At 40.0% G+C, this 22,846-nt stretch overlaps 1 protein-coding gene across 1 annotated transcript in view; it reads right to left on the reverse strand.

The window, feature by feature from the left end:
* Positions 1 to 5,991: 5,991 nt before the first annotated feature.
* The window catches only part of DISP1 (dispatched homolog 1 (Drosophila)), a 74,674-nt gene continuing 57,819 nt past the window's right edge, over positions 5,992 to 22,846 (reverse strand). The window contains exons 4-8 of the mRNA XM_012644049.1: positions 21,067 to 21,190; positions 20,119 to 20,246; positions 19,676 to 19,773; positions 17,096 to 17,193; positions 5,992 to 9,606 (exon numbers count right to left, since the gene is read on the reverse strand). Of these exons, the coding sequence (XP_012499503.1) occupies positions 5,992 to 9,606; positions 17,096 to 17,193; positions 19,676 to 19,773; positions 20,119 to 20,246; positions 21,067 to 21,190 (4,063 nt within the window). The remainder of the gene's footprint in view (positions 9,607 to 17,095; positions 17,194 to 19,675; positions 19,774 to 20,118; positions 20,247 to 21,066; positions 21,191 to 22,846) is intronic.

Here is a 22,846-nt window from a genome sequence, read left to right on the forward strand (position 1 = left end):
AATTAATTTCTTTCTAATTTTAGTAGAGACAGGGTCTCGCTCTTGCTCAGGCTGGTTTCGAACTCCTGAGCTCAAACGATCCACCCGCCTCGGCCTCCCAGAGAGCTAGGATTACAGGCGTGAGCCACCGCGCCCGGCCGACATCCGTCGTTTTTAAAAAAGGTCTTACTTGTGCAATTATTTGCTTTGCAAACCCTTTCTTCTTGGAAGGCATTGATTCTGCTTTTTCAGGATGGTAGCTTTCTTGAAGGCAGAGGCTCTTGCCTTCGTGCCCTGAATGCAATGGACTTTCAGTCACTTCTGGTCACTTGAGCATAGCGAGGTGCTGAAGACAGAGCCTGCTCCCTAGGAGTTAGTCTAGTGAGGGAGAGAGACAAGTCATCAGACAGTGATCATCCAGGCCAGCAGATGCTGCTGCTGAAACCTGGTGTCCCTGGTGTTCAAGTGGAGGCACAGATCTTACAGCTACTGCCTACTCTAATGGAGTTGTGGAGTTCGCGCAAATGAATCACCGAAGCTTCCTTCAGGATGGCCCAACTACCTAAAAAAGACTTAGCCGGCTTCTCCCAAGACCCAAATACAACATCAAAACATAGAGAATATGAAACCTTTCCTCCATCCCTGGAGGGCTCATGATGAATTTGGCTTGTAACAATCAACCCACAGATGAGAAAAATCACAGTTTTGTTTCTAGGACAGGATATATGCCTAAATTGGTTTTCTGAATCACAGTAATTTAGAGGAAGGATTAAGTTTTGTCTTAAATTTGGCTTTTCTGACCTCTGTTTCCTCTCTGATGCTATCATGTAGGTATTTACCAAAGCACTGTATGATTTGTCATGATTGGCAGGGAAGCCACTCACTGAAGGAGGTCCCCCTGTGTGCCACCCAGAGCCCAGGGCCCTTTTCAGGGCAGGGCAAAGATATTCAAGTTGGGATCTGTGACAGAATTATTCAGCAGTTCGAGATTATTCAGTATATATCCTTTCCCATCTGATACGTGACTAGTAACACACACACTATTCAGGAAACGAAAGCTACAGAGAAGAGATCAAGCTCTAGAAAAGAACAAACCCGTGAACTTCAGTCTGAGGGAGAATATTGTCAGACATCGGCTTATTCCTCAAAGCCTTTCTTCAGATCTCTTTAGAAACAGAAATTTTGCTAGAGGGAGGGGAAAGCTTGTGGCTTTACACACCCCATCCTTTAAGGCCAGTGAATGTGAAGCACTTGGTCGCTGCCAGAACAGAGACAGGGAGGCCACCCTGAAGACCCACGTAGGATAATGACGCCGAGCACGGCCACATTCAAGACTATTTAAACATACATGCAATTTGATCATCCTCAACTAGTATTTAAAACATCTGGAAAAGTTTTGCCCAAAGATAATCCTTCCGGACCTTTTTTTATTAACAAGCTTTGTAATGATCGTATCACGTTGCAAAGGCAGTAGCACTACAGTAGTTTCTGAAGCTTGTTTTCTTAGGCAGGCGAAACAGGCTCTTTGTAATCCTGTTTAGATTATTAGTTTACTTAGCAAATCCTTTCGCCTTTAAATAGTGGAAAGTTAAAGTCCGGTTCATTGATCACAAATGTCTGATTAGCGGAGAGAGTTTGAGCAAATTTCACTCTGTCACTTCATTTCTATTTAAAATCAGCTTTTATGAGAACCTTATTGGGTTCCAAAAAAACTATTTCTTACTAAAAATAATCTTCCCTTTGCTTTTTAGGAAGGCGTAGATTACATTGCAGAAAGTTACATACAAATATCTGAGATTAGAAAGGGAAAATGTCAAAGTTTAGCTATTCCGGTTGAGTTGAGAACATGGAGTTTAGCTCATTTCACTGTGAAAGTCACAGGGTCGGGACCGTCACAGTCATTAAGAGAAGCACAAAATCAGTCAAGAAGTGAACCCATTTTAGGAGTCAGGCGAGGTGGAGGTGTTCACTGCTATTAGTATTTCAAATGTTGGCATGAATCCCTTAGGGAGAGGACATGTGCTCTACAGTGTTACTCTTAAGTGGGGCCACTGATTTATCTTCTTACTTAAAATAAAAAGCATATGGTTCTCAAGGTTACCTAAATACTATAAAACCCTTGAAGAATATCCAGGCTGGAAAGAGCCCTTTCTTGGGCTATGACTTCTGAATGCAGGACACCATTGCTTTATGTCCTCTCCCTAAAACTTAAAATAGCACTCACATTCCCCAAATCTCAGGAAAGTATACTTACATGCACCAAATGTCCATGTGACCCCGCTGAGTTAGCGAATGGTGTCCTAGCTGGCACTGTGTTGTCAACTTCATGTTCTAACTGATGTCTTAGGAGCACTGATGGAAACTGTGTTGATCCTAGTTACTCACTATTCTTGTGTGTCACCCTTTGGTTTATGAAGCCAATGAAAAGAGAAATGACATCTTCTTTTCCACGAAAAAATCCAAAATTATGGCAGTTAAAACATTGTTAAGAACAAAAGTCAGAAGATTCTACTAATCAAACATGAATATTCATTACTTATTTTTTCTATATATTAAATGCAAAGATACAAAACATCACAGTGTGTAAAACCAAACATTAATGAAAGTGGCTGTTTAACAAAAAAGAAATTATAGGTTAATGTAACAACAGTTGGAGATAAACTAAAGGCCAGCAAACATTTTGGAAAGATCCATGATGGTATACATGATGTTTGGACACGATGGTTCCTTCTGCATTAAAAAAGAAATCCCCTCATGATTTCAACAGATTTCTATTTTTGTGGCTACGTTTGAACCTCATGAAAAAATCCCAATTGAATCTTCGGATTTTTTTTTTTAACATAGGTTTAGTTTTTCTTTTCTTCTAAAACGACTTTCCTCATTAAAGTGAAAAGATACAGCTGTTTTCAAAGTCACCAGTTCCTCATATTTCATTCAGCAACTATCCTAACTGCTGCTGGAAAGACGGTTTCCATGTGAGACGATGGGAATCGGGAACATATTCTAACCTCCTGTACGATTTCATTTGTAAACTACTCTTCACGTCACCCCACGCAAAAGTTTTAAAATTTAGAATGATTGAGACTGGGCATAGATTACTGTGATGAAATTTAACAGCAGCTTAGCATACCTTTAAAGAATCTTGTTCTCGGAGGATGTGCATTTTACAGCAACTGCACACAGGACATGAGCACAGGCAGATGGAGCCGTGCGGTTATTTCAGACACAGCTCTTCTCCGTGAAAATCTTCTTGCTCTTGGCCCACACCCCTTTCCAATCAGAGAGGGATTTCGAAAGTGACCTTGCAGGGAAGAAGTTAGGAACAAATTTGGTAACAGGGACTCAAACCTCAAAGACGTGTCTGTCGTAGTAACAGACAACACGCAAATCCTTTCCACAATCAAATACCAGCCGAGTCACAGACATTTCCCAGTGAGAGGAAAGGACTCTTTCCCCCATGTGTAATTTTAACTTCTTATCTGCTTTACAAATTATCTATAAGAAGATAATGGATGAAATTTCTTTGTGAAACAGAACTGAAAATAGTGACCCTTTGCTGCCCAGTAGTGAAGAATTAAAAATAAAAAAACAAAAATTTTACAGTTTTCTAGGCCCAGCAAATGAATTCTTAAAAAAAAAATCCCGTTATGAAAAAAACATAGTCAATTCAGACTTGGAGATGAAATAAACAGTTGGGGTAATGAAGCAGAGTGGGGTGGCTGGGAAGGGCCCTCCTGCCCCCTGGAGCCAGAGCAGGCGGCGGACGGTGGCCTTCCTGATGGAGGCCCCAGGAGGAAGACTCGGGATGTCCCCTCTCCGCCTTTCACTCTAGTTGTCATTTTCTAAATCAGATGGCACTTTGCTCACCTGAAAGTCTTCCAGGTTAAACTGTAAAGAAATTTGCATCTCCTAAAGCCCTTAAATTCAATCTGTGTCCATGCCCAAGAAAAAAGTGATTTGGGGCCACTAAATTTTCACTAGCCAACTTTATGATTACACATTTCAGAAGGAAAACAGAGAATCTAGTGCGTGGTATTATGAGTCCTCATTTCAAGTGTTCCCTTCTCCTTCCCTTATTTGTCTAACAGAATTAAGTGCAATCGGAATGGACAGAAGCTCCCGAACTTCAGTGTAAAATCCTAAGTGGTCTGGAGAGGCAGTTTAGCAACGGTACGCGTGAGACAGACCTTGAGCGTTTAGTTCCTGCTAAGCCGCAGGACAGTTGGCTGTAATACTTGAGCCAAAGTTATTTCCTTCTCTAAGTGAACTCGCAGGGAGGACCAGCCAGTCTCCTGGGGGCTGGGCCTCCCCCTTGTGTTATCAGGGCCTGTTTGGGGTACTGCACCTGCACCAGGAGTTTGACAAACTTATCCACGGGAGACCACGATTGCTTAATCCTGGTCACGGGAAGAACAGTCGATGAACTGAGGATGTTAGCGGGGGGACATGATTACTGTTTGGAAATATCTGAAGGGACACCTTGTGGCAGAAAGATCAGAGATGTCTGTTTTCACTTCAGAGAACAGAACGGGGACCCACTGGTAGAAAAACTGCAGGACGACAGATTTTGGTTCCACTAAGGTAGATGTGCAGTGAGTTACTTGTCACTGAAGTATTCAAGCAAAAGCTGGAAAGCTGCTTAACTGAAATGTGGTTTGGCAGAGGTGGGTTGGAGTCAACGACCCATAAGGTCCCTTCTAGCTCTTCACAGCTTACTTTTAGGGCCTAGAATATGCAAATCTAATTTGGAAAACTATTCTTAGAAAATAACTAATAGAACTTTCCAAAAGAACATTGTATTTAGAAATATTTCCACAAGTTTTTTTGGAGGACAAACTGGAGGTAGAACTCCGAAAGGAAGCAGAATGCAGAGGAACTCTCCCTGGATGGGGCTGGAATGCACAAAGTGTCAGACGACACCCTGTGATAAGGGCTCTGTCATCTGAAATGTTACCCAGAAAACACACTCCGGCGGCTCCATTACTGTAGACTGATCTAACGTGAGATACACAAGTGTCATTTAAGATGCTGCCTGAAGGCTCAGCATTTCCAGGTGTTAGCTACACAATAAGAATCATCCTAACATGTCTTGAGACTCTGTTCAACAAAGGAGAAAGAAGCCTTCTGTGTATGGTCCCTTCATGGCAAAGACGGAAGCAGAGCTTCATTATGACGGGTTGCCTTGCTCTGCATGCTTCAAGAGGCAAGAACAGCTGACCAGGGCCACCCTTGCCATAGTGCGGCTTATTCTGTGAAGTGTGGCACTGTCTTGGGTGATCACATGTCTTCATTCATGTTCTTCCTTCTGTGCCACTAACATAATGGTGGCCTGACACAAGATGGCGCCCGAAACTCCTCAGTTAACAAACGTAGTAACACTGCACATTTCCATTAATGTGGGAAAGACACCGATTTGTACATAAATGTGTCACTGGCTTCAGGTAAAGTCTACGATGCAGACAGTGGAATGCACTATTAAAGTGTGTGGCAATTCGTTTTTAAATAAGGCCTCACTAGAAATGTAAATTTTAATGTTGTTTGCTTAATGGATCCCACCTGAAGTGGCCCTATTAAAATTAGGGCAATTCCTAGTATTTAGGTTGAGCGATCAAAAGTTCCGATCACTGCCCACCCAACGCATCAGAATAAAGACGTCAGGTAAATATGACTGCCCGGGAGAACTGGAACTTCTAGGTAATTCGAACTTTAAATCTCTGATTCCCTGCTGTGGGAGGGTAGAAAGAGAGAATTATTTTTCAAGCTGGGCATAATGTGGAAAACTATATCTTTTGCAAATATAAAATCTAATAATCAGCCAATCCAATAATCTAATGCACTCATCAGATTTGTTTGTTCATCATTCATATGGAATATAAAAATATTCCATAGTTTTTAACAATGCGAAACAGGCTTTTTTCCTGTATTTTTGGGCTTCCTTTCTAAACTTTTGGATTTTACTCCCATTTCAAAAGAATGATTGAGGCACTGGTTCTGAATTTAATGCTATATTTATTATAGTGTTTTTATTAACAAGCTTTCACCAGAAAGTTCCGAGTGTGTTAATACAGCAGGCACATTGGCTTCAATGTTTGGCATCTGACAGTCCACAGAAGTGCACTTCACTCTCACAATTCTGCCACAGCTTTGTGGGTTGTTTGGGCAGGACCTATAACCAGCCTCCCCTATGAAATGGTTAAGTATGAATTTTGGTTCATTCTGATTTAAATGTTCTGAGTTCACAATTCCATCAGTCTGTGGCAAGCACAGCTCTACTTTCCTTCCTGCCATGTTGGTCTGATTCGCTAAACCGGAAGCCTTGTCTTCGGTCCCTCCGCTGCTCTCCGTATTCCCGACATCTCTATTTTTACAAAGTCCCCTTCGTTTATTCTCAGGGTCACAACATGCTTTGTGCAAAGATCCAGTGCTCGTGCAGACAAGCGATGATGACTCTGTCACCTTTGGAAGATGCTCTTCTATGCCCTGAAGACCGTGTACACTGGTCTTATCAATTTTTTCTTGGGCCTGAATGTGCTGCGCCGGGTGGAGGAAGAGATTCCGAGGCAGAGAATTCTGCATTCCAGGTGGATTCACTCTGCCCTGCAGGCAGGGGCCGTGGTGGATGTGCGGGACGGGGTGCGCAAAGCCCTGTGCCGCTTGGTGTGTGGCCTTCAAAGGTGCCATGCCATTTTGGATCTGGACAAAGCTGCTAGCAGTAGGAGCACACTGGTGGCACAAGCAGTCTCCCATCTGCTGGCAAGAGTGTGGGCCGTATTTCAAGTGTTTGTAGGCGTGTGGGCAGCTACATCTCTGATTCAGAGAGAAGAAATGGCACACAGTGTGCTGTTCGAGAGAGGGCTGTAACCGGGCAGAGCCGGTGTCGTGTTTGCTGCCTTTGCAGAGCTCACTGTTGCAAGCTGCATGCACAGGCATCCCTAAACTCTTTGCTTGGCTGTTGAAAAATTCGGAGCAGATGTGGGTCTCTTCGTAAGCAGTCTTTGCAGAGGCAGTGCAGCTGTGGGATGCCAGAGGTTCTAATTCACAAAATTCATGCTCCAGTTCAGATTTTTGCCCCCTGGGATCTAAATGATAAGCATTCATGGTATGTGTTTTGCTTTGTCCTTTGTCACTGGAACTTGCAGACAAAGCATGAGAAAAGGCACTGCACTGTAGTTTTTTAGGTAAAGGAATCTGACCACAGGTGCCCTGTGGTCCAAGGCACCGACACATGCACTGGAAAAAGAAGGTGGCAAAGGCCCAGCTGATGCACATGATGAGCATCATGAAGGTGCCCAGTTGGGTGTAAGCCAGGACTGTGGACGGCATCATCATGGCCCCGGCCACGAAGGTGGTCAGAGCGGCCATGGCGATCGCAGAGCCCATGCGACTCAGAGAGAAGATCACCTTGCCTTCTCGGTCAGGATCTGGAGCCAGGCGGTACGCCACCCCGTAATGGACAGCGAAGTCTACGGACAAGCCAACCGCAACTGAAATGGTGACAGATTCCAAAACATTTAGTTCCCAGCCCAGCAGGACAAGAGAACCAACAGTGACAAATATAGTTCCAGCTATTGAAATGATGGCATAAAGGCTTATAATGATGTTCCAAGTTGTCAGCAGCATCACGCTAAATGCAACAGCAACAGACAGCCCCATGGCAATGAGGGTGCCGTCGGAGAGGCTGTCCTGGAGGTCATAGAACTCCAGATTGCTGACAAACCAACCATTGCTTAGGCCCTCGGGTGCTGAACTCAGCTCAGTGGAAATCCATGAGTCCACCTCTTTATAAAACTGATGCATCTTCTCATAAGCCAGTGTGAAGAGGTAGGTACTTTGGAACTCTAGCACTACTGCCCTGATAGTATCATTGATATCAAATCTTGGCCCTGGGGTTTTGCTATCCAAATGGTATCCCGTACTCCTTTCCAGCTCCATGATAGCTCTCTTGATGCACAGTTCAAAAATCTCTTGCTTATAGGGGAAGCTCCAGTGGCTGCAGCATGGGTACAGGGCAGGCTCATCACAGTCCTGGTTTTCCATCCACTGTTTGAATGTCTCAATGAAGCAGCTGGTGAAGTCCTGTTCATCAGTCTGGTAAAAGAACGTTTGGTTTCTCAGTTTTTGACAGAAGTGCAAAATCCAGGCCTGGGAAGCTGGGCTAGCAATGTTAAAACTGCTATCTAATGCCAGCTTCCCTTTACTCTTGGGATTTAGTGGATTGCCACTGTCTTCCGGGGACACACCCCAGATTACTGTGATGGGCATGTGGAGCTCCTCGCCGTGGTGAACACGCTCAAACATGAAAAGCTTTTTGTACTCAGCGTCATAGCGCTCGAAAGGGTGAGATGACCTGAATACCTGGAACTCAGATAACTCCAAGGAGGGCAGTTTCATCTTTGGATTTATACATACAATGTAGGCCCCACCTACCGTTAAGGCAAGGAACCAGAACAGCCAAAGGTAGCGAAACTTAATGACGATGCATGGCAACACTTTTTCAAAAAAAATGCGAGACGCTTCTGAAATGGCAAAAAGTACTTTGTGGCACTTCTGGCAAGCCACTGTCCAGCAGCTTTTGTTATCATATATTTGCTGCTGAGGCTTTTTGAAGCAACTGAATATATTAAGAAGATATCGCTCATGCAGTACAACAACTGCTGGAAGCCATGTGACCATCAGAACATAATTCACCAATATAGCTGTCCCCGCATAAACCCCAAAGCATCTGATTGCTGTAATGTTGCTAACGTAGTTAGCATAAAAGGCAGCGGCAGTGGTAAAACTGGTGACGAACATGGAGAGGGCGGCGTGTTGCAAGGTGATGCTTATTGTTTCTGAGGTTTCAGCATGAGGCTTGTCAAATTTGGTGTAGTTCCAAACATCACATAGAACAAAAGCATCATCTGCTCCAATTCCAACCAAAATAATGAGTGCAGTGAGGTTCATGAAGGGAAAAAATTCAAAGTTAAATACTACACGATAGAGAAAATAGGAAACAATCAAGGAACTGATTATTGCAAACATTGTCATCAGAGTGATGAACATGGACTTAGTGTAGACACACATGACTAAAAGGACAATCACAATGGCTATGGCAGGATACACAGTATCCATGAGAAGATAATCCTGAAACAAACTGTGTTTTATGCCAAACTCAATCCCGGTGATGGTAGTCACGCCGTCAGAAGAGTTCCAGTTTTCGAAGTTGTCCAAGTAAATGCTCATCATGCTCTCCCCCTTCTCTGTGGGCGAGAAGAGCATGCTGTATTTTAGAGTTGGCATGGCATAGTCAGCCATCTTTGGGGTCATGAAGTCTTTGTCCACCAGGTAATGCAGGATCTGGTACACAGCGTTGTACTTGGTACACTTGCGCGGCACATTGGTGCACTTGAGCTGGTCCTTTCTCCTGGCTGCCATGTCCCAGCAGTCCGGCCCCAGGGTCCCGTTCTGGTAGTGTTTGGCACAGGTCCGAAGCAGCTTCAAGGTATGAGAAACATCTCGCTCAACAATTTTCTGACAGGATGATCTGTTGTTCAGAATGGCAATATAGTTCCCCAGTGTCCAGCTGGGGCAGCAGGAAGCAGCAGTGGCCCTCTGGCAGAGATCTCCAAACTGGGGGTGAGATCTGATCTGCAGAGACAGAGACAAGCAGAATGGCTGCAGCTTAAACTGGCTCACAAGGGGAAAAGTCCGAATTAAGGTGGCCTTGAGGGACAGGGAAAGTTACAGGAGCTAAATTGCTATCCTCTTAAACTAGGTATCAGTTTAACACATTGACTGCCACATTAGAAAAAAAATTTTTCCCTGGGGCCACAATGTTTTATTAGAATAAAATGATCCTTTCTAATTTGTTATTTTTAATTGTTTTCTGTGCTGTGAGTTATATGTGACGCAATCCATGTTTTTAGAATTGTCAATATTAATTGTAACAATAAGGACATCAACAAATAAGATTTTCATGAACCAACTGCAGAGTTTTGCTTCATGAGGTCCCGAGGTCAAAACTAGCCTGAGTTAAATACAGCCCACGTGGCAGTCAATGCGTTAAATGCAGGGTGAGATATCCCCTCAACCCCGACTATCTCCTATTACAGAGTACTCTCCAGGTTGCTTTATTTTGAACAAAAAACTACTGTCTGGGAATGACATACAAGTATGAAACAACTTCAATGTTACTTTTGTTTAAGAAAGGAGATAAACACCTACTTAGTAAAGAAGTCTTTTCCAAGTCACTTTAAAAAGGAATAAAGTAGACAGGTCATGAAGCTTATTTTTCTACACCTATATGATTAAGAAAACAATTGTACAATTGAGAGATGAAACAAATTTGTGGCTTTGCCTAAAATTTCTGGTTATCAGCATGAAATTTTGTGGGACTAAAGTACTATATTTCAATCAACAAAGTTGGAAGCAAAGATCATAGTCCCTAGAAAACTGCTATGTCTGAATGATTGTGTTCCTCTAAAATTCATATGTTGAAACCTAATCCCCAATGTGATAGTGTTAAGAGGCGGGGGCCTTTGGGAGGTGATTAAATCATGAAGGAGGAGCTCTTGTGTGTGGGACTCGTGCTCTTATGAAAGAGATTGGTGGGAGCCTGCTTGTCTGTCTGTCCCTTCAACTTGTGAGGACACACAGAGGTGCCATCAGAAGGAACAGGCCCTCACTAGACACCAAATCCGTTAGTTCCTTGATCTTGGACTTCCCAGCTTCCTCCAGAACTAAGAGAAATAAATTTATGTTGTTTATAAATCACTCAGTCTAAGGTATTTTGTTATAGCAGCCCAACAGACTAGGACAGAAACTGTGTGGGGATCAAAAAGCGACCCCAGTAGTATCAAAAGCGCTGATGTCAGGATGCATGAAAGATGTGGAATAAAACCGTTTCCTGAAATACAAGTAGGAAAAGACAATTAAAATATTAACTTACGTCTGTTTTTAAATAGTACATACAATTAATAAATACTTAAGTAGGCATTTAATTATTTCTTCCACAAAGTTTATCGAAGTTGGCTACAATTCTTTTTTGTGAACTTTCTCTTTTGGTAAGCAGGGGATTTCTGCATATTAGCAAATGTAATAATTCTGGATTTAATGTGCACAGTATTTCATTTAGAACACTATTCCTGAAGAAGGTTGCTCTTGTTAGAGAAAATTGAAAAATTGTTCCATTACTGGCATTGCTAGATAATGGTGAAGTCTGTATAATTCCATTCTGAAAATTAGATGAATGGCCCCTCTTCCCTGAGAGTGAGAATAAAAAACATTCCCTTCTTTTGAGCCTGACCAGATACTTCTCTTTCAAAGTACTAACGATGACCTGTTCCCTTCACTTTCCCTCATCTTTATTTACCAAAGGCTGTTCTAGTGAAGAAACTCCAAAGTTCAAGGAGGGCATGAATATTTTTTTCTAACAGGATTATAAACAACCTTTACCTTGATTAAACCAGGCTTTATCAATCATACGTTGAGATGTCTTTGCAAAGTAGAGGAGAAGCAGGCATAAATCATCTCTTTGGAACTTGGACTTATCCTAGAACCAGCTTACTTATGATCTCTAAACTCTGTGGTTCATCAAGATACTTTATGGGGATGAATCCCGTGGGGGTAGGGCACACAGGACACAAGACTGGCCGTGTGTCAAGAACTGTTGAAGTCTGGGCGACCTGCATATGACGATTTACTATGCTATTTTCTCTACTTTTGCATATGTTGGAAAGTTTCCATAATAAAAATTTGTTGGTTTGTTTTTAAAGATTCTCTATTGTGGATAAAGAAAAATGAGCCAGAAATGTTATTGGTTCAAATGTACTAAAATAATGTTTAGTTTAACAAAGCCTTCATTTGTAAGCTCATTTTTGAAGAGCAATAATTAACATTACATAAAATAGGTGATTCATATTTGTTTCCAGGTAAAAACATTTACATATGCTAACTTGGGGAAACCTGAACCCTCTAATAAATAACAGGAAGCCCTGGAGGGGCATATCTCTGGGTTTCAGGGCCGATCACCAGTTTTACCCCACAAAGAAACAACACACAAACTCCTGGGGTCAGCTTGGTGAATTAAAGAAAGGTAATGCATTCCAGTGTCTGACAGTTTTCAGATGGAAGAAAATGAATTATATGCATTATGAAACCCACTATCAGCTAGAAGGAACGTATTTGTAGTTGCTGAAATAACCAAATGCCAAAGATAAAGGAAATAGAGTTGCCAACTAAAACTGGGAAATAAAGCACAAAATTCTGTCCTTGAATAACCTTTTCAAATAATAGCATGGGTTTTTCAAGTGTATATTTGACCACAGATTAAAAGGCATTATAAACACAGACCAAGTTCTACTTTGATGGCTGCTATTAAAAATAAGCACTAGTCAACCACTGGGGAGCCAATCCTCTAATTCAAAGGTGATGCTGGTTGATGTTCAACCTTTGGGAAAACAGTTTTTGAGGACTCCTACAGGGAAAGAAATAAGGAAAGGGAAAAGACATCAGGACTGCTACTCTCCAACTACCATCAGTTGGAGGCTGGCACCCTGAATCGAAAGGGATGGAGTTCAAAATTGCCTACTCTTTGAGGGAGTAAAGCTGTACGTTCCCATCCATCTAGCCGCTCAGAAACAACTCTACTGAGCATCTGCACAAGTGAATCAGGCACAGTGGTCCCTGCTCCCTAGCTGCTCACAGCGTGGCAGGGAAGTCAGACACAAGAACAGATCACTGTAATTCAACGTGAGAAGTATCGTATTGAGCGTAAAGGCTCACGGGCCCCACGGAGGGAGTACCAAAGTCTGTAGGTGATGTGACAGCAGCACTGACCTGGTCATTTGTGATGAGATGGATAAAGACAGAGGCATGTGTTGTGGGGCTTAAAGAGACTGGCAAACAGGTATATCTTCCTGTAGAAGGCAGTCATTTTTTTGGAAAAGAGATTCATAAGAATAATTTCAAAAATCGTTGAAGTTTATAAAAATAAAAACAGAGTTAGTGAGAGCAATTTCTGGTAACTCTCATGAGGAACATAGCCCTTCTAATTCTAGTTGCTCACAAAATGGACGTTTTAAGGAATCATTTTGCTTATGTGGTTATAACATGTCTTTGCTCACTTGCCTAGTTAGATAGTAGCAGGGGTGGAGTTGACTTAAAATAGGGGGTAAAGGAAGAGAAGAGAGAGGAAAAAAGAAACCAGCAGAGTTTTAAATGATACCTTAACTCTTAAAACTACTGGCTAAATTGGAGATATTTAAAGAAGCCGAGAAAGGAATAAAGGGGGGAAAATTAAGCCCTTGATACCAAGTTCGACTGACTGCTGGACTCTTCTGCCCCACATAGCAGAGTCCCCCATGCATTGTCAGTTTAAGGGGGGTTGCAGGGAGAAGAGACAAAGCAAGGACTCCAGGGCCCTCTTTAAATCAAGGATCAGAAAACGTATTTTTGGTGTCCTCTTGCTGTCTACAAGTAAAGTTACCCTAGTAAGCACAGTCTCAAACACCAAATTTCATATCCCTTTTACAAGCTGAGTCCTCAGAACTCCAACTTCTACAATGCATAAAGACTAAGGAACGGGTAAATGGTTTCCAGCAGAGTCAAGATCAGAGACACACTTCTGGTTACTAATGACTATTTACATCCCGCAGGATGTCAAAGGGCAGAAAGAAATGAGGAAGAGCGAGAGAATCAACTGAAGCTCCTTTTGAAAGAGTCTAAGAAAACAAGCATTTCTGTTAGGAGGTAGACAACAGGATCAGAAACAGAAGCTATTCACTTTGGAAACCAATGCCTGGCTGAATTATAAGTAGCATGTAATTTAAATGGAATCTAGAGTTTGAACTAAATGTGTTGTAAACACAGGCAGGTTACGATTGAAACATCTGGTCTCACTGAGATATTACACTAATTACCAGACGTTTTCTGGAGTCAACCCACCAACAATTAAACTCTTCTGTTCTGTATCATACGATTGCACCCCATTTAACCTGACAGTTGTTAAAATCAGTGCTTTAGTTCAATAACCAGGATTTGGGGGTGGTGAAGAAGAATGACTGGCAAGCAGCCTTAGGACACAGTCAAACCAACACAAACAGACAGAAATCCTAAAAGGGTCTTGAACTAGGAGACTCAAAAAAGGTACAATAATAATCTGAAAGCTGAACTGCTAACCAATAGTTATTACTTAAGATATCAGATGAATATATTATCTCTCTGAGAAAGGTTTATTATTCCAGGTTCATAGCAGAGTTTGAGATTAGACTATAAAGGCATTTATAATTGGTAAAAATAGTATTTAACAAGTTAAAACCATGCTCTTTGAGGAAGACCTTTGGGGCCATGATCACCTATTTATTCATTTGTTGGTGTGGATCTATAACTGGCCATACTGACCATTCATTTGGACATGTGTCTTGGGTCTGTTCTTCAAATTCTCACAAGAAGACCACAATACTACTCTCTTCCCAACTAAGAGAGAAATACTTAGACAAGCAGAATACATCTATTCCTTTAGACAGTGTAAGTTCTGCAAATGCATCAAGCCAAACCATTAGAAAGCCACATACTTAGATTTCATTGCTTTAATCTCTTATAAAAATGCTTTTGCTATTACGTTTTCCTGTTACTAGCCTTCCTATGTTTTACAAATCAGCTGCAATTCAATATTGTACCTTTTATAAGCATGCTGTTAAGAACTTTGTATACAATATCACACTTCTTTTATGAAGACAATGGGGAACTGTCCCCTCCTGTCTTAGCATGAGGAAAAGCTGGGCTTCTAAAAAACAAATTTGTTACTCTATATATATGACTGTTATTAACTGTTTGTGAAATCCTTTTTGCTCTGGCTGTTGGGAGGTTAGAGATAAGTCTGCAGCTCACCACCAGCAAACGTATAGGATTGTGGGGTTTGCATTATTGTACGCTAAGTCTCATCCTTAGCTTTATTACTTTCCTCCCATTATTTTCCCTTCATGTAATTCATTCAACTTATTTATCTTATCCTTTGTATATGCCTTTCTGTAAGCTACCTCAATGTGCTGATTTTAATCATCTGCTGTATGTATAGATTTAGATGAAGTAATATATTGCTTTCATTTATGAGAGCCATCATGGAACAGTATTGCTTACTGGCTTTTGAGTCTCAGAGTCTAACATGTACACGTGGAATAAATTGCTAGATTTTTTTTTTTTTAAAGATACTTATTCCAGGCCACAATGACTCTTTAAGATTTGTTTGAATGGGAAATGGCATATATAGCCAAAAAAGAAAACAAAAACCAAAACCAAAAAAATGGGGTGGTGTCTTTTTCATTACAGTAGCCTAAAGCAGGGTGGGTAAAGGCACAGACCCTAGAGTTCGACTGGGCTGGGCTCTAATCCTGGCTATGCCGCTGACACACCATGAGGCGTGAACTTTCCTCATCTAGAAAATGGGCCAAATGATAGTATTTAACTAATAACACTGTCATGAAGATTAAGTGAAATAATTTATTAAAGTGTTTAGAATACTTCCTGGCACGTGGTGAACAGTTAGCAAGTGTCAACTATTAACTAATTAAGTGAATTCACGCACTTCAGAGTCTTGGGGGCGGGGAAGGGCTGATGATTAATCAAAGGAAGAATCATGAGGAGTGAAACAGTTAATGAACTGTTCTCATTCAAGGTGTGATTATAAGGTAACTAGACTGGCTTAACTTCTTGAAGCTTAACTTATCACCTGTGAAAAAGCATTACGAAGTCCAAGGTCACAGACCCATTCCGAGTGACGTACAAGCACCTGCATAAAGTCCTGCACATATTAAGTGTCGCTGCACATTTATTTACTACTTTGGAGTTAACTTTCTATATAAAAGGTGTCGCACCCCACTACAAGGAGAAATACAGTCATAGCCTTCGAATAAGGAACTGGACAGCTGTAGAAGAGAAGAAAATATGATAAATAAAAATTGACCACTGATTAAGAAACTCTGGTCTGTTTATTTGCGGCTTTGGCGAATTTGTAGGTGGACAGAGAGCAGATGACATGCACAGAAAATTCTGATATCCCAATCAATGGGCAAGTCTTTTTCAAAATGCACAAACAGCCGCTCAGAAGGAAGAATGGAGTAAAGCTAGGAGACTAGGGACCACTAACTAGATGACCTGGTACTCATCTATCAGCACAATGAGACTGCTGGTCTGAGTGACCTGTTCTTTCTGTTCTACCTCTTACTCCACTAAGAAATTTCCCTGTTGATAGAATAAATAATTGTATTGGATTGTCAGGCTAGCTTTTAGCAGGGCACATGATTTGATTTTTAACTAACCAGTGATTTAACATTTTAGAATTATGCTAAGAATAAAGTGAGTTCCTTTTCTGTGTGGTTGCTGTGCTTGGACAGGTCCATTAGTGACATCAGACAGAGTTCTGTTTAGAGAAGCTGCCTCAGCACACATGGAATTGACAGCTCTTCCAAACCTATAAGTGGATTTTACATTTTCTGGTGCTGATACCTTTTTGGCTCTAGAGAAGACTGAAGAGAAATAACCTGTCTTCCTGCATCCTAGTGTCTTGGAAAGCAGCTAGGCGTTCAGCATTCAGGGTAATTTGGATTGGATTTCTCTAGCCATATACATAGATACTGTATTTATGCCTTTTGATGTCCTTTTTCTCAGACTGCTCCCTAAATTTCCCTTTGAGGTCACCAGCACAAATGGCCCATTGATTACCAGAGAGGCAGGCATTTAATTGCATAATTAAGATGCTGACAAGTGACTCAGGGGGCAAAATGTAGTGAACAATCACACTTGATTAGGAAAGAGAGAAAATACAACAAAAGAAGACAGTCTTAACTGTTATTATCCTGAAAAGAAATATGCTGTGAAATACAGAGAAGACCAGCACAGGAAGAGCACATGCGTGGGAAAGAGGAAGGAATACGGTGTGTTTCACAGGTGGGGAAACACAAGGGCACTTTGATCCTGGGGTCTGAGTGCGTGCAGAGCTGGCCTGCTGGTGTTCGCTCCTCAGCAGGTAAGCCGCTTAGCACCTTCGTCTGATCCGACACCAGGGTCAGTAGTAAAAGGAGTTTTAATAATTAATATACCTTTACTTGTGCTGAGCAGATTTCACTTTTATTTTACATACCCTGGAATTATCTACATTGCACATCGATTTAATCGCAGATAAATTCCACAGTGTCTCCCCTCCAGCTGAAGTAAATACCACTCTGGAATACCGGTCACCTGGTGATATGAAAAAAAGAAAAAGGTTTATAAATTATTCATTTATTTCATAAGACTCAGTATTCAGAAACAATTCAACTGGGAAACCACATGGACAATTCATTAGCAGCAGGGAACTTTTTCCTTCAATAAATTCCAGGAGAAAATGCTAAAAAAAAAAAAAAAGCAATGCTATAATATTGGCTTAACTCAAAGCCTTTGTCTACTCACTACATCTTAAAATTGTAGGAATTACATAACAAATCTATTTTTGATCAGACTATAATTAGGAAGAAAAAGCCAAAAGAACTTTCAATAGGAAATTAATTAAATGCCTCCCTCTTAATTTCACAACATATCACCATAATGGTATATAAAATAAAAAAATGATGCACTAAGGAATATCAAGAATGGATTATAAGGATATTCTGTTTGGCAGCTAACTAGAGAGGATAGATGGTGGGTGATCAATTTAAAAGGACTAAAAACAGTCAGCTAATGCTGTTATAGAATGCTGACCATATGCTGGTTGAGTACATAATCTCTCTGGTGCACCAGAGTCTAGAAAAGTATAATTTGAAAACCAAGTTAATACAAAATGAATCGTTAATACAAAATATGTTTCTGAATAAGGGAAGGTGTGTGATATACTAGAAAGAGCATGGTTTGGAGTCAGACCTGGGTATAACCAAGTCCTGTCATTTACTAGCTGTGTGACCTTAGGCAACTAACAACTTCTCTGAGCCTTGGTTCCTCATCTGTAAAATGGAGACAATAGTAACTATCTCAAAGAGTTATGAGAATTAAATGAGATAATAAATAATAGGTGATTAACGAGTATTGCTTCTGTCTCCTTAGTCATTAAAAACTTAATATGAACAAAGTAAAACAAAGCAAATTAATTTTACATTAAGTAAAAAATGCCTAATTGTGCTTTTATTCATAAATTGGCAAATTTACAAATAAAGCTTTATTACAGAAAGTTTTATTTATGATCATGAAGTGTTCTGTAATAAACTCTTATCTTTATCAAATGGCTATTATTTGGTTGATTTTAGAGAGCCTATGTAAACTGAAACATTTCATTTACATAGAGCTGGTAATGGCTTTACTATTACTTATGAAACAAATATTCAGTGTTGACTATTGAAATATAAACGAGAATATATTTCATGAATTTGTTGATGTTTTTTCCTGGTTAAGATATTAACTAACAGATGTTGGTTAAGCAATAACCAACCAGCCAGAGAAATAAACCAGCCAGAACATGCAACTAACCAGAGTTCAACTTTTTGAATATTTATTTTTCAAGAGAAGAGACAGAAAAGGAAACCTGTATTGCTGCCTGGGATAAGCATAAGACTCTACCTAATTTCCTACTATCTACTACTATATCGAATAACAATGTTCAAAATAAAGACCACGACTCGGTAAGATGTAGAAACATCAAAGATCCGATCAGACTTGGTAAGACCTGAGAACATCAAAGACCCAATCAGGGCATCTAGTGCTCTAATAAATCAGGAAAACACACATGTAAGAGGAATTTTCAACAACGACGACAAAAGGTAAAATCTAAAGAGCTTTAACGTTAATATTCACTTAGTTAAAAATTATAATTATCCACAATTCCTTGTTCCTGATCACTATGGCTAATTAATGGCTTACATATTTATATGTATTAAATATTTCCTCTAGGGTGCATGTTCCCTCTTCCCTGGGAGCTGCAGAGTAATGAGCCTGACTCTAGGCTATAGCGAATTTTGGGTAGTGAATTTGCTGCCAACATTTAGAGTTCTGGTGATTCCACATTAAAATGTGGATTCCTGACCTCTGGGAAGTTCTTGCAACACTTGTGCCCCCATTTCTTCAAAGCCACATTTTGCTGCAGCTAATTTCTTTAGACAGGGCAGATGTTCCTTAGTGTTCACAACTGCTGTCGCTTCCTACTGTCTTACATCCAGCTGGCTTTACTCACTCATACACTATGCGCACAGCCCCGGAGGCCTTCAAGCTTTGGACCTCTGGACTTTATTTTATTCATCTCTATATTGCCTAGTGATGAGTCAGGTACATAGAAGGCTCTTAATATAGTATATGCTATTTGAATGAATCAAAACTTAACAAAATATTTTTGATAATACAATAGATTGCAGCGTTCAATCCAAAAATATGTACTTGTTATTGACCTAGAAGTAAATAGTACAAGGAATTTTAAAAAGGACTTGAAATTTTGGGCAAGGTTGAGAATTTTATTAGCTTTATATATTCCTTAAAACTGAATAGAACTCAATTATCACTTTTTCTTACAATTTTAGTAATAGATAAATTCAGACTATTTTATTTCTAGGTAAGTAAATTAACAGTTAAAGTCTCTTTAGACTCAACAGAACAACGGTTAAGTTATGTGATTAGCCACAGACTGCTCGTCAGTCTAAACTGTGACCGTGTTCAATTGTGAATACGAGGAACCTGCTGAGGGGTTCACGTATGATCCACTCACTTGGAACATCGCAGAAAAAGCTGTCCCTGTGGAAGTTCCAGTCGACTTCTCTTTTCTCCCTTTCGTAGTGATCATCTGCCCATCTATCATCCCGATGGCTGAAATGGAACCACAATTCGATCTTCAGTAAAGTTCTAGCTATTTCAAAGCTACTGACCATACTTCCTCAAAGCCACAACCTATTAGTGCTTGATATTAAGTAGAAAGGATTAATATAAGTAACCAACATTAATTTTCTCATTTCTGAAAAAGAAAAAAAAGAAGAAAACTTCACCTTTTCATCCTACAACAACAAAATCTTAAAAGACAGTGAAAAGTTAAATTCAGTGGCAAAAGGTGTTGAGCCACATATTTTACAATTAATCTTTTTGTTCAGGCAATATTTAAAGAGGAATTCATTAAGCAATGTTTTGTCAAAAAGTTATATAAAAATAAATGATTACCTTTTGGCTTGTTCATCTGCATATTTGAAAGGGTAATTCGCTAATGTTGCTTTGTACCCTGTATTTTTCACCATATTGTTCCATGTGATCAGTCTCTGGCCTATTGCAGTACCTCTTGGTTCAAAACCCTAAGGCAGAATATCACAAGCCCCCGTTAGTGTACTTCATTTCAGGCTAAGTGCAGTCATAATAAAAGCTTGGGAAAGTGATGTCAAAGTGATAGATAGCTTTCAACAGAAAATACAGCTGCTCCTCACAGCTACTCCAGAGGTGACTGCATTAGAATAAGATGACTTGGCATGGTGATGGTCACCTATTCACTGTGACAGAACAGTTTGATTCTTTGGTATGTTACATGTCTCAGAAAAGAGAAAAACAGCTTATCAGAAGCTTATCTTTCGAATTCATGCCTAAGCATTGAGCGAATACTTATTTTTATCTTATTAAAAATTATGATCAAATTGTTATGCATTATTAGCGTTTTACAAAGAGTATATCATTATCCTTGTTCATATTAAATATTTTCCTCATTATTCTACTCCAGAGGAATGTTTACTTCAAAACAGACCCACTTTCTGTTAATAATACTAAAATTCTTTTAAATTCTTTGCAGGAGAGAAAAGAAACTCAGTCTTAAAAACTTATGAAAATATTTTTATAGAAGGCAGATTCTCCAATTTATTGCTTTTTAGCTTAAACATGGGGACCAAGAAGCAAAATTTCCAGATTTTTGAGGGTGAACAAGTTCCTTGACCTTTTAAGAACCTGATAATACAGGTTAAGACATGTCTCTACTTTTCAGAAAGAGAGTCGTTGTATACTTACTGATGGCTGAGAAGGTTTTAAAAGAAGTGGGATGCTAAATAACAATGTAACATGTATTAAAATAATTTTTGGAGATGATTTTAGGCCAAAGAAAACAAATTCTACCAGCTCAATTCTCCTTACCAGCAATGGATCAGAGAAGTCGGGAAGCTCTGGCACTAATACTCCAACCAAGGCACAGACCACGATAAACACAGTGCACATGCCCAAGACCACCACTGGCCAGTCAGCTATCAGGGCTGCATAACTACAAAAGCACAAAGAAGTCACAAACAAGGCCCCTAGAAGCAACATTTTTGGTACTTGAGAGAAATTTGTTAAATTCTCATATTTTTGACCAAGTACAGGTATTTATCAATAAAAGATGTAATGGGATTATAAGTATTTGCATGTAATTATAGAAAATTACAAGACCATGGTCCTCTCATTTTTGTGATAAAGTAGCAGTGGTCATATGCTACAATCTATTGAGAGTCAGAATAATACCCATATATGACAAGTAACATTTTATATCTACATCTATGCCTGGGGAAGAGGAGTTCTTTCCCAGGCATCCACACTTCATTAGTGGAAAGAAATAAATTTTAACAGAGGACTCATCCTCCTTGCAGTCTCTTCCAGAATTTCTGTCTCTTTAATTATTCCCTTTCTTCATACCTTGACTCCAACAGTTCTTAAAAAAGAACTCAGTCCATAAAAGGTTCATGTGGTACAAATCTTAAAAGTAACCAAACCAAACACTTGCCATAAACCTATAAGTTTCCTTCTAGCTAAAACTATAATGAACATATCCACTATACTGTGAGTCCCACAAGGGCAGAGGTTTTGTCTGCTTTATGTAGTGCAGCACCAGCGACTGAAACAGCACCCGCTGAGTGATGAACACACACCCGGGTGCTCACACTCCCCAGCCACCACAGCTTGGCTTTGGTCTCTTCCTACACAGGGGAGACTCCTCTCGGTTACCAAATCCTACCGTCAGGCCCTTTCTTCCAGACGCCCTTCCCACACCCTCCTTCACTACCTTTGAGTGAAAGATCTGTTTCTGTGTCCCTTCCATAAGGTCCTGGACCACGAGTTATTATTTTGACACTTTCACATCTTTTTAGGAACTGAGTGTCCAACAGAAGTTGACTAAACTTGAACTTTTTCTAAAATTCAAAATGCATCATGAAAACGTCCAGTTTCTTGAATCTTTATTAGAAGAAGCAAGACAAAACAAAACATTTAACTTGTAGTAAGTCTGTAATCCTCCACGATGCTAGCTCATTTGACTTTGGGCAATGGCTATTTCTGGATCATTTGAAATAGGCTTCTTACTCATATATTTGTGAGTTATTTCTTCAAAATCTTGCTAACAGTTACAAATAAAACTGGTGGCTCTTAGTGTCATTCTGAAAAAAGCTACTATAAGTCTTTAAGAATAGATTGCTAATTTGTATATTCTCATCTCTTAATTTTATAGATCTGGCTTTGTAGAAACAATTACTTCAAATTACAATTTTAACAAGGAAATTAAAATGTAACATAATTATGCTTTAAGGGAGCATTTGCACAGGTATTTTTCACTACTGTTCTTTTAAAGTAATCTTACTCAAATGAATAACTAAAAGCTTGCACTTACTCAGAGTACCAGTTGGTCTTGCACTTTACATAGACTATCATTTCATTTAACTCTCATAATCACCTTATGAGGTGAAACTGAGGCACAGACAGGTTAAGGAACTCATTCAAAGTCACAAAACTAGGAACCTGGGTAGTCTGGGTCTAGAGTCTGGCCTCTTAACCTCTATGCTATCATCTCTCTCTTCAAGCACAAAAGACATTAGGAATAAGTAAACTTGCCACAAATGTTTGCTTTCCCAAATTCACAATTAAAAACTTATAGCCCCTCTAATAGTTA

Source organism: Propithecus coquereli, unplaced genomic scaffold (genome assembly GCF_000956105.1).
Source record: "Propithecus coquereli isolate 6110/MARCELLA unplaced genomic scaffold, Pcoq_1.0 Scaffold205, whole genome shotgun sequence".
NCBI classification, from domain to species: domain Eukaryota; kingdom Metazoa; phylum Chordata; class Mammalia; order Primates; family Indriidae; genus Propithecus; species Propithecus coquereli.